At 51.6% G+C, this 12,049-nt stretch overlaps 1 protein-coding gene across 4 annotated transcripts in view; it reads left to right on the top strand.

Annotated features, from left to right (window-relative positions):
- Positions 1 to 12,049, top strand: part of Capzb (capping actin protein of muscle Z-line subunit beta) — a 98,582-nt gene that overhangs the window by 68,455 nt on the left and 18,078 nt on the right. For all 4 annotated transcript variants that reach the window (XM_005081055.4, XM_021233524.2, XM_021233525.2 and 1 more), the window contains exon 4: positions 1,958 to 2,071. In XM_005081055.4, the coding sequence (XP_005081112.1) occupies positions 1,958 to 2,071 (114 nt within the window). The remainder of the gene's footprint in view (positions 1 to 1,957; positions 2,072 to 12,049) is intronic.

The raw sequence follows: 12,049 nt of genomic DNA, 5'->3' as shown, positions 1-12,049 counted from the left end.
CTGTCTTTTCTCAAATGGCCTCCATTTAAGCTCTTAAATGTGTTCTGAGTGCCCCTTCCACTAAGAATATTCTGGGTAATGTTATGATTTTTTTCCCCCAGCTACAATTACCCCGGCTCCAGACCTAACGGCTTGAAATGCCGTCGTCTGTGAGGCAGGAGGAATGTGTAACGCACTCACAGACGTCTTACTCTTCAGGCCCCAGTCTGCATGGGATGGGTGATTGCGTCCTAGCAGGTTGCTTTGGTTTCTGCCTAGATTTTTAGCCACATTTTTTTTTACTCTGTGTGTGTGTGTGTGTGTGTGTGCGTGCGTGTGTGTGTGTGTGTGTGTGTGTGTGTGTGTGTGTGTGTGTGTGTGTGTGTACACATACAGATGTGCACACACTTGAGATCAGAACCTAAGGGAATTTGAACTCAGGTCATCAGGCTTGTCAGCAAGTGTCACCTTGCAGGTCCAGGTTGCCTTTCAAAGAGAGTGATGGGCTGGGTCTTCTGCGCCCATGTGAAGGCAATGGCGGGGTGGGGTGTGGATTCACCTTGCTTGCAGATATGTCAGGGGATTCTCAGGGGAAGCAGAGTTGGGGGGGCGGTCCAGCTCATAGTCCTGGGTTCATGCACACTGTTCCCCAGTAGAAGAGCCAAACCTCGCTGACTAGTAAGTAGTGACAGCTGCCAGCACCCTTCAACTGTCCTCTGAGATCTGAGGACAGACACCTTTCTGAGTGTCTTCCTCCCCTTCCTCCTTCTCCTCCCTTCCTCCTCCCCCCCCCCCTTCCCTTGTTTTGTTGTATTTGGAGATAGGGCCTAGTTAGATAGCTCAGGCTAGACTCAAGCTTGATCTTCCTGTATGGACTTCACACCTGCCAGGACTACAGGCATGTAATGTCACCCCAGTTCCATCTTTGCTCCCTGTCTGTTGGCCTGAAGGACCCTGCAGAGTTTTTTAGGATGTCATAAAGGCACCTTCATTAAAGACCCAAGCTAGTTCTGGTCTTGGAGTGTTCCTGGCTGTTCCCCCTTCTCCATCAATCTTGGGATCTTCAATCTGTTGGGAGGGGTGGACAGGCTTGAGCTTGGAAAAGATGTTTCTTGTTTTGTTTTGAAATCAAGCCTGGGAACTTGACATGGACAGGTTTCTCTGTGGAGGCAGATGCATTCGCAGCCCTGCCCCCCTCCATCATTGGAAACCAACAAGGAGACCTTTTTTTTTTTTTTTTCCTTTTTTTGTTTTCTGAGACAGGGTTTCTCTGTGGCTTTGGAGGCTGTCCTGGAACTAGCTCTTGTAGACTGGGCTGGTCTCGAACTCACAGAGTTCCGCCTGCCTCTGCCTCCTGAGGGCTGGGATTAAAGGCATGTACCACCATTGCCCAGCACAAGGAGACCTTCTTAAAATGCCTCCCATTGCTCTTGGTGATCTAATGTTCTCCTGGTTTGGGAAAAGGTGCTTTTCAAATGCAGCAAGTTGGGGGCTGGTTCTCTTTACTTCTGTGTGCAGGGTTCGTTGACTGTGTTCCCTAAGGAGGGAGGCACCTCCTGCCTGCTTCTCTGACTGACAGCTATCTTCTTCATACTTATAGTCTGAGGTCTGAGGAGCCTCCATCAAGTCAGGGAGAGACGGGGACTGGCTGACCACTTTGATGGTGAACACAGGGAAACACTGGTATTTGTAGCCAAGGCACTTGACGTTCTTCCTATCTGTTCCTCAAAACAGCCCAAGGGTAGTGAGGTTGTTTCCCACAGGAGAAAGTGAGGTTGGCGTTAAGGTGTTTGCTGGTGTTTGCAGCTGCATTTAGCCTGTCTGCCGACATCTGAACCTTTGCTCTGTAAGCCGTTCCAGAAAGCCTCTTGGTGACTTGGCCCCTGAACTTCAGGCAGTTGGGCTTGGGCCCTCTGTTTACAGGCCAGGGAATTCTGGAATGGTTCATAGGACCATGTCTTTCTTTGTTGCCTTCCAGGTCACCGTGGAGTAACAAGTATGATCCTCCTTTGGAAGATGGGGCCATGCCGTCTGCTCGCCTGAGGAAGCTGGAGGTAGAGGCCAACAATGCCTTCGACCAATACCGAGACCTGTGAGTTACTCTGCGCGTTAGCCCTTGGGACTTCCATGGGGAAGATCCTCTGTGAGAGGGTGACTAGGCTGAGGAGCCTCCCTTGCTCTGCTGCCTGGTCACCTAACTTGCTAAATTGGAGTCACCTGATGCAGACATGACCATATTATTCTGTTACCATTCACAACAGTGGCAAGTGAGTTGGAGAGTGAGTACGTGTGTGTGTGTGAGACAAGGGGCAGGCGTTTTCCTGTCTCAGGTTCCTACTGTCTCAGTGGGAGTAAGATGTTGGGTGCTACAGTGATGCAGTCAGCACATAGTGCTCGCACAGAGAGAATGAGAAGTTTGTCCAAGGCAGGGACAGAGCTAAGACTCACACATGGGTGATCACTCATGAATATGCAGTTATGATACAGTCTCTCTGCGTAACTTGGGCGGACTGTGTTTGTGATCATGTGCGGAGGATACAGATGTACAAGAACACACCACAGCTCTTAGATAGAACTCCGTTTGGACTGGAGCTCGGGGGCCCAAGCTGACTGCTCAGTTGCCAGAGCAGAATGAACCGGGGTGTCACGCAGTGGGACATGGCAGCCCTAACATCGTTTTTACCTCCCTCCCTTCCTTTGGTGCACGTGTGTGATGTATGGATGAATATGTCCTTGTGCCTGTATGTACATGTGAATATGGACACATGCACGCATGGAGGCCAGAGGTCAATATCATGTGTCCTCTGTCATCCCATCCCCGTGTTCCCCGTCCATCCGTCACCCCACCCCCCCCACCCCCCACCCCACACACACAGTTTCTCCCGCTGTCCTGGAACTTACTCTGTAGCCAAGACTGGCCTTCAATTCAGACATGCTCCTGTCTCTGCCTCCCCAGTTCTGGGATTAAAGGTGTGCACCACACTCTTCATCTTACTTATTGAAACAGGGTCACGCTGAACCTGCGGCACACCTGTTTGGAAACACTCACTGGCTAACAAGAATCCTCCTTATCTCAAGTGCTTGGGTTACAGGCTCACACCACCACGTCCAGCTTTGCTTTACATGAGTGCTGAGGGTTGAAACTCAGGTTCCCATGCTTGCATAGCCAGCATCTCACCAACCAAGCCACTTCCTTTGGCACCAGATGAACATCTGAGTCTGAAGCTAGTCAGGGCACTGGCACAGGAAAACATGCTCCTTTCAGTCCCTTTTTGCTCCAGTTTTGCGACTCTTCAAGGAAGGGCTCCAGAGAAGGTTATGTGTTTAATCAGTAGAATCTCATCTCACGTTAGGTTCTCTACTAGAAAAATAGTAATACAAAGTTAGTACAAATCCCATCCTCATCCCCCAACCCCCCCCCTTTCTGGAACAAGGGTTGGCACACTCCCGTGAAGGGACAGATAGTGATCACATTAGTTTTGCAGGCCACAGACAGCTGATCTTGGGTTTGTCTTTTTGTATGTCATCTTACAAGATGTAAAACTCACTTCTTGAGCCCTGAGGTGGGTGGAATTTAACCTCCATCTCTACTTGATTCAACCCTGGTCTAGCATAGTGGCAAAAAAATGGAGATGAGAGAAACAGTGAATTTGAACAGTGCTCTGTAGTTAGAAGACAGACCCAGGCTCCAGCATGCAGACTATGGACTGGTCTCCCTGTTCATTCACATCAGTTTGCTGAAACTCATTTACGAGGAAAGGGGCTCCTTCTCAGCCTGACACAGATGGTCACTAGGAAGCCGTCAGCATGTGGTCCCACTTTAGTGTGACCCCCCAATGCTACTGTTCCCAGGGTCCAGGAAGGCAGGCTGCCTCCAGACCTGGTGGGAATATACACATATTCTGGCAAAGCCACCCCTTTAGAAAGAAAAGGAACAAATGAACATGTAAACATGGGAACAGTCCCTCCGAGTAGGCCATGCTGGACCCAGGAAGGCTGGGTAACTGATGCTGCTGTGCCATGGGTGGGGCGTGTGACCGTCAGGCCCACCTTTAACTTCTGATTGTCTCCAGTAGTTCCGAGTTCTTGGGTCATGACAAATCACAAATCACAAGAATCCATGCTTGACCCCTCCCTATCATATGAGGAACTTCCAAGCTTCGGACACAGCAGTGTTACAGTTTCCTCATGGAGAGCACTGGGCTGCTGAGAACCTTCGGGGAGTCTCACCATCTTTTATACCGGGAAGGCCACACTGAGCCTGCTCATACAGGGGTTTGACACACATTGCAACCAGAATACAGGGGCTTAGATGCCATGGTCACTTACGTGCTACGACCTTGTCTTTATTGCTAGATTTCCTTAGAAGGAGAGGGCAGGGAGTGTGTGGGGCTCAGCCCTTTCAGAGATGGGGAGTGCTCAGGGCCTCCCTCAGGGTTCTCTGCCGTGAGATCCAAGAGGAGACGAGATTCTGTCTTCAGGCCTCAGCTTTGATCCTAGGTCTGTAAAGGCTTTGACTTTGAGGGAATTGGAGTTAATCACCCGCACATGGAGATCGTCTGGTCGGCGTGGCGGCTGGGGCCAGGGTGGCTGCCGTGCAGGCCCTCTGGCTTAGAGCTCCCTTGGGGATGTGGCACACATGCAGGCCTGTGAACGTTTCCCGGTTAGGGATAAAGGGCTCGCAGTCCCCAAGGCGGACAAGGGCAAGTCGGACTGAGGGAGTCAAGCTGGGGTCCTCCCTGGCTGCCTACTCCCTGCCCCCCTCCTCACTTTACCTCTCCAGCCTCCCCTCCCCCCACTTACTTTCTTCTTTATTTGCTGTCTTGGACAGAAATAATCACATGATTTTTTTTCCTTCCCTCCTGTAGAGTACCTGTGACAGCAGCGCCCCAACAGCCAAGGTTTCAGATAAAGGGTTGATTTGTGAAGCTGCCCGGGATGCCGGGTGTGCTTTGCCTCAGGGACAGACTGTAAGGTACCACCTGCTCCAAGTCCTCTTAGGTTCCATCACTTCCACCCTGGCCCCGGAGTCCCAGCTGTTCATCTCTCTCTCCCAAGTCCCAAGGTAGTTTTCTGCCCGTGATGGTGCAGCCAGCTCCATGTAGGGAATGTGTGAGATTCATGGTAGAGTTGAGAGGGGAGCGGAGATGGCGAGCTCATCGATTGCTGTACGTTCTTTCCCAGTGGAGGCCGGGGTCAGCTCTTCTAGGCCCAGACCTTGTCTAGTTCACCGTCAGACTTCACCGTGTGGCCTGAGACCTGTCTTCCTGGGGAGGAGCCTGGAGTGAACCCTCCCGTGTAGGGCAGTGGCTCCTCTCTGTGGGACAGGGCCATGTCACCAGCCAGAGTCACTACAGTAGACTGATAGGAGCCCAAACTCATCTCCATGATCTTTCGGATTCCCAGAGAAGATGGGACCTGCCCCTCTCCAGCTTTCGGGTTAGATGTGGCCTGGCCTCCGGTTCTGCCCCAAACCAGATGCTCTAACTGAAGGGGGGCTGGCACCACTCGCTTCCAGAGCTCATTACTCCCATCTGCACCAGACATCTTGCCCTGTGTGCTGCGATCCCTGGCTCTTTAGCTCAGAGCAGATAATACCTTCAAACATGCGGTTGCAATTTATTGGCCTTATAAGTTAATTTTAGGGGGTGTGCAATTGATTGAAATCAAAATTTAATGAAGGCCAGAGTCTGGGGGTCCGGGATCAGGGTGGGAAGGAGCCCTCTGTTCTTCCTTGTCTGGGGTCAGAGAGGATCTTCAAAAGCTCTAATTAGCTTTTCTAATCAACCCTGCTTTCCTGGAAGAACTTACAGAGTAGAACAAGGCTGGCGTTCCTGTGGCTATCCCAGAAGCCCATGGGCCTCTGCAGAAGCAGTTGGGGTGCTTGGTAGATGGCCCTTCTGGCTCTCTAGTGCCTCTTTCCTCTCTGCAGTCATCTCAGAACTGTGGCTGTTTCTGCTCCTTCCCAATGTGTGTGACTTTGGAGCAGCTCTGGCCCAGGGAGGCAGAGCACCCATATTTGTGTCTGAGAGCTTGTCACCTTGGTACTCTGGAACCCTGAAACTACATTCTGGGCTGTAGGCCCTGAGGTACAGCCCCTTGTGGGTGTAGGTATTCTTTGTCCACTCCTGTGGGACAGCAGGAGGTGGGGGGAGAGGTTTCCTTGGGAAACCCTAAGATATGGGAAGCCATGTCTGGGCTGAAGGATGCTTCCCCAGCCCTGGGTACAGACACCACCTGTGAAATCCCCACCTGTCTCCAAGAGTCGTCACAGAGTTGGGGGACCTTGGCTCTTTTTTGCCCTTGTCCACTGAGTGGACATACATACTTACTCTGCTTACAGCAGTTCCCCATGTGGATGCCTTCTCTGTGTCTGAGAGTAGGAGAGTAGCCTTGGCATAGTGACAGCCTATGTCATCAGTGTTGCTGGCCATGCTGTGCTCAGCCAACACCCACATAGCAAGGCATCAAACACATGTCTGGCAACTAGAGTTAATGATTCTTATGAAATCTTCCCTTGGGGTACCGTGAGGACACAGGCAGTTACTGACGTTTCCATCATGGTAGCTGAAGAGGCCATTCAGCAGTCGGAGAGAACATCCCATGACCAGGGTCAGGCTTTGTAGGTCCAGCCAAGATAGAGTCGGGACCAGCCCTGAAGAAGCCCATACAGAACTACACACAGATGAACAGATGCCTGTACTGTTCTGAAAGTGCCGAGATACGGAGGGACTCACAAGCAGGGGACTGGGCTGTAGAAGGTGGCTGACTGACAGCCGGGATGATTATCAGGTCTGTCCTGTGCAGGCAGAAAGCTGGCTTGAGACTGTGGGTCTCCAGAAAGCCTGCTGGTAAGGCTAGCCTCGGCTGGCGCTAGACCTTCAACTCTGGGAGCAGCCTGCCATCCCCCAATGAGGCATAAACTGTATGAATGGCTTGTGCAGAAGCCGCCCATCCCTTCCGAGAGCCCAAAGCCCTAGTACGAAGCAAACTCTATACCTGGATCCACTGCGAATGGGCCAAGGGGAGGAAGGCGCAAGCTCATTGTACCTGGGTCCCAGCCTTCTCCCGTTGCTGCTCTGGCTCTGCCCCTCTTCCCATTCTGTGCCTACAGCTCTGTGCCGCGTCCTGTGGGCCCTTCTAGCATATCCTTGAGTCACGCATGGTGTTGCATAGCTGTAAACTTGGCAAGGCAGCCCACGACTGTGCTTTGTGCAGCGGAAAAGGCCTGATGTCAAGGCAGTTCTGGGCAGTTGTACTCCCCATGTCAGGCAGAGACTATGAGGAGAGGTTCCTGGTCCCACAGGCACACGCTCGCAGCTGGGTTCTGAAGAGTTCTGTGGATATGACATGGAGGCCGGAGCAGAGAGGCCCAGAGAAAAAAGACTGACTGGTTGGTCCCAAGCTCAGGCTTTTCTCTCCATCTGGCCAGGTGAAGATTGTAGTTCAGGGCCCTATGTCTTTCACCACCAGGAATGTCAGCCCAGTCTTGGGTTCTGAGCTCCCACAACAGATTGAGGAAGATCAGGGAGTGGTCAGTATGGGGCAGTGGAGAATGTGCGAGAAGATTCTAGAGCTGGTGAGACCAGCATGGCCGTGGCCCTCTCCTGTCACTTCACATGGGTCTGTGTCCTTTTCCTTGCTTGGTTCCAAAAGTCTGCAGAGGTCCTGAGACAGGCAGTAGTTGAGCACCTTGTGCCCAGACACAGCAGAGTTCTGTTGCTTTGGACTTTGGTAAGGTGATTCGTATCACTCATTCTTCCAGCTCGGAAAACACATCTTGCCTATTGGAGGCACAACTTACTACTGTCTCAGCCTGTGTGAAGGGATGGGAGCAGTTAGGGGTCCAGGCCCACTGCAGCTGAATTGTTCTAATTATATAGGAAGATAGGTCAGTGGGGGCCAGCCTGGGAGTGGAATGAGCTTCTTGATGTCATAGGATGAGCTTACGATCTCCTGGGTACCTCCCACCCCCAACTCAACCGCCACCCTACTCTCCATCCCCACTACGCTCTGGTGGGTATCTGCTGCAGTTCCCAGAGTCCCTGAAGAACGTACACATTATACCCCCAGGAGACCAGTGATAAAGAATCCACTTCAGTTCCCATTGTCTGGCATCTTGAGACTACAGTGTGGGCATTGGTTGCCTTGGTGTGCACTGTCTGAATTTCATCTACAAAAAAATTTTAAATGGGAAACAGGAGTGAGTGGAAAGACAGATCTCTTGTGAACATGATCCCCCAGAGCCAGCATCAGGGACTCTGATTCCTCCCAAATTCTGGGTTCCTGTAACCATATGGTACTCAGTCATGCTCAGGTTTCTTTGACCCTGCTGGAATAAACCATCTCTGGAAGCCAGGCCTAGGCCTAGCTCCCTCACTGTCAAGCCCTTTGTCTCTCCAGAGTTCCTCGCTCCCTGGGTTGAGCTGCCTCCTAGGCTGCTGTGGTGGACAGATGTTGCTTGGGGCAAGCCATCGAGGATAGAGTCCTGTGATGCTGCCTGAAGCAGGGGGCTCTCTTTCCCACATTCCTTGTCAGAGGCATTCCCTGGCTTCTGAGCCACCTGTGGGCTCCTTCCCTGCTCTGATTTTCTTATGGTGGCAAGTTTTCATGTGTACATGTAATTATAGTCGGGAGCTTATGTGTCACTTCTCCCCACAGCTGGAATGTTCCACGAGGTCAGTCTACCTGGTGTGGACACAGGATACAAGCCTTACCAAGTCACTCCAGATAGCTGCCCCAGCTGCCTTCTTGCCAGCCTGTGACCTTCTAACATACAGTTTTGGTTTTCTTGGGGCCGTATGTATGTGGGCTCACGCATGCACTCTTGTACTTGTGCGTTAGTGTGTGTGTGCAGGTATGCCCTTCCTATGCATGCATTCGTGGAGGCCAGAGGTTGGCGTGGGGTGTTTTCTCCTGTTGATCTCCACCCTACGTTTTGAGACAGGGTCTCTCACTAAGCCTGAGCTCACAGATGAGTTAAACTGGCTGGCCAGCAAGCCCTGGGCATGATATTGTCTTCACCTGCCAGTGCTGGGACTGCAGCCACTCACTGTCATGGCTGGTTTTTATGTGTCACGGGGATCCCAACTCACATCATCATGCTTCCATGACAGGCATTCCATCTGCCAAGCTACCTCCCCAGCCCCTGCAGTCTTCCTAACTGTGAAATCACGTGTTCAAAGCCCAAAATGAGTTCCCCCCAAAAAAGACAGCTCTGGTCAGTCAAGGTGGTTTGGTAGCCTGGGAGTCCTGCATGTTGATCTGCTCAGGAGATAGTCTCCACAGAGCCAGCATTTTTGTGTGGAGTGTCCAGACAGAGACAGTCACTGTGGTATTGAATGCAGATGCCTCATCAGAACCCTAAGCCCTTTCAGTCACAATGTCCTTTCCAGAAGGTCTTCCTTGTTTCCCTTTAAGTGAAAAAAATGAAAGGCTGTAAAGAGGGACAGCCGTGGTCCAGATGTGCACTTCTGAGCATAATTGGCATTAAAGCTGCACATGCCTAAGCCGATTGGTATGTTTGCTCAGGGGATTGTTGCACCTGTGTGTACTCGAAGGAATTTCTACAGAATACCTGTCCTGTGTCTGCGGGCAGACTGAGACACGTTCTGTAAACTGTGGCAAAAACAGCTGTTCACATACAAACAAGGATAACTAGGTTTCTGTATCATACCTGAACACAGCCAACAACAGTCAAGATTAATCTCTCTAGTTTTTCTGTGGCCAAATCTAGCTCCCAGGGCCATGGCGGTGAGACTCTGCTTACAGCAAGCAGCTTTGTGTTTCTGAGGGGATGGCTCCTGGGCAGTTCAGAGCATGTAAGGGCCAAAGGGAAGTACTCCGATACATGACAACAGACACCAAGGCCAGATCCTTGATCCTGGCACCTTCTTCTTTTTTCAGAATATCCACATGCACTTTTTTAAAAATAAATTTTTATTTAAATTAAAAACAATCTTATTTTACATGCCAATCCCAGTTCCCTCTCCCTCCTGTCCTCCCATGCCCCCCACCTCCCTATCCTGCTCCCCATCCACTCCCCTGGGAGGTATCAAAGTCTGATACATCATTTGGGGCAGGACCTATGCCCTCCCCCATGTATCTAGGCTAAGAGAGTATTTCTCCATAGGGAGTGGGCTCTGAAAGCCCATTCCTGCACTAGGGATAAATACTGGTTCCACTGCCAGAGGCCCTATAGACTTCCCAGACCTCCCAACGGGCACCCGTGTTCAGGGGCCCTGGTTTGGTATAACCAGTTAGGAGAGTGTCCGTTGCCCAGCCCCTCGGAGTTATGGACATCTCTGGGCAACTCCTGGGTTCTCCAGTTGACAGGAGATATGCAGATGATGAGTTTGAGGCCAGTGGATGCAAGAGGAATGTTGGTTCCACAGACAGGAGGCAGGTGGCTTCAGAAGCCCTTCCAGGTACACTCTCTTCATTCCTTAGGTACACTAGAAGCTCTTCTCATTCCTGAGGCACACTGGGGGCGCTCCTCATTCCTGAGCTGAAGTTGAGTTGCTCCTACCTATGGGAAGCAGGTACCCTTCTTGTATCAGAAGGATGTGAAGGGTGGTCCAAGAAGCCCGCCACTGTGGTATCTGTGGATGTGGTAGCATTAGTCTGGGGAGGGATGTGAAGGTGCTGTCTGGGAGCTAGAACCTCAGTCCCTTGTAGGATGGCTCTATCTGTCCTTTCTCTTACCACGCTGTGTCCACATGCTGGTTATACTGAAAAATGTCCCCGTGACCATTGTCACAGTCTTTGTGCTATTATTTAGTGAGATCTCAGACTCAAAACAAGACCATGTCTATGACAGAAGGACATTAAGGAGGCAAGGAGCTACGACATCACCAGCCTGGCACCAGACATGAAGGGCGCCGAGCAGTTGAGACCGCTCTGGCTTTACTGTAGGCCTTAGTTAGCTAGCTCTGAGCCAGCCTGCCGTAGCCATTCCGTCTCTCTCAGAAGTCTTGAGACCTTCCTTTGTCTTGGTTCTGTCTTCAGCATGGCAGAGCTGCCAGCGTAGAGCCCCTCCAGGTTGACCTCAGTTTCCTCTGCAGGGCTTTCCTTGCTCAGGCCACACCCTACTCTTTCTAGAAAGCCTTGAAGCCCAGAACATGGCTATTCTCCTGCCTCACTTCTTCCTCTCATATACCCCAAGCCACAGAGACCCCGTGGGAGGGTGGCCCAGGCAGGGTAGGAGAAAGCCGGTGTCGTTTGGGGTGGCTGCAGGCTCACCGTGTGGCAGTGTGAGTTTTGTGTGGCACGGGGACATTGACAGCAAACCCTTGCTGTGGACTGCTGAGCGTGGACTGTTCTCTCAAGAGGTCTGGTGTTAGCGTTCTGTTCTCCCACCTTCGGAAGGACATTGGCCCCCTGCAGGTTGTTGTGGGGGCAGGGGTAAATGAGTGGAGCTTGGTGACTTAGCACCGTGTCACAGGAGGAGCACTGCAGGACTGAAAGGCCAGAACCCTTGGGGTTTGTGGGAGCCATCTTCAGGTATGTGATACTAGAAGGCAGAGGCTTCACTCACAGCCAGTGTCTGAAACAGAAGGGTCTGCCTTGGGAGGCAGCGAGGCCCTGTCCCTGGAACTGTGTAAGCAGGAGCTTTGGACACATGTAAGATGTCATAAGCCTGCCCGGGTGGCACTCGGAATGTAACTTTAAGCTGAGAGGCTCGCTTTGACTGGCTCCCTCATTTCCACATAAGAAATGGTCTTTGGTACCATGTCAGTACCAGTTAATACTCCTGGCTCTCTCTCTCTCTTTCTCTCTCTCTCCCCTCTCTCTCTCTCTCTCTCTCTCTCTCTCTCTCTCTCTCTCTCTCTCTCTCTCTCTCTCTCTCTCTCTCTCTCTCTCTCCTCCTCTCTCCTCCTCTCTCCTCCTCTCTCCTCCTCTCTCCTCCTCTCTCCTCCTCTCTCCTCTCTCCTCTCTCTCTCCACCCCGAATGCATGTGTACGCATGTGTGCATGTTTGTAAGCTGGTGGGCTCATACTCATGCAGAGGCCAGAGGAGTCCTGGGAGTAATTTTCTATACTGTTTTCCACCTTTAGACCTCACTGAACCT

This window comes from Mesocricetus auratus, unplaced genomic scaffold (assembly GCF_017639785.1).
Source record: "Mesocricetus auratus isolate SY011 unplaced genomic scaffold, BCM_Maur_2.0 Super-Scaffold_100014, whole genome shotgun sequence".
Taxonomy (NCBI): Eukaryota; Metazoa; Chordata; class Mammalia; order Rodentia; family Cricetidae; genus Mesocricetus; species Mesocricetus auratus.
Note: the sequence above shows the minus strand (reverse complement) of the source record. Positions and strands in the feature narration are given on the sequence as shown.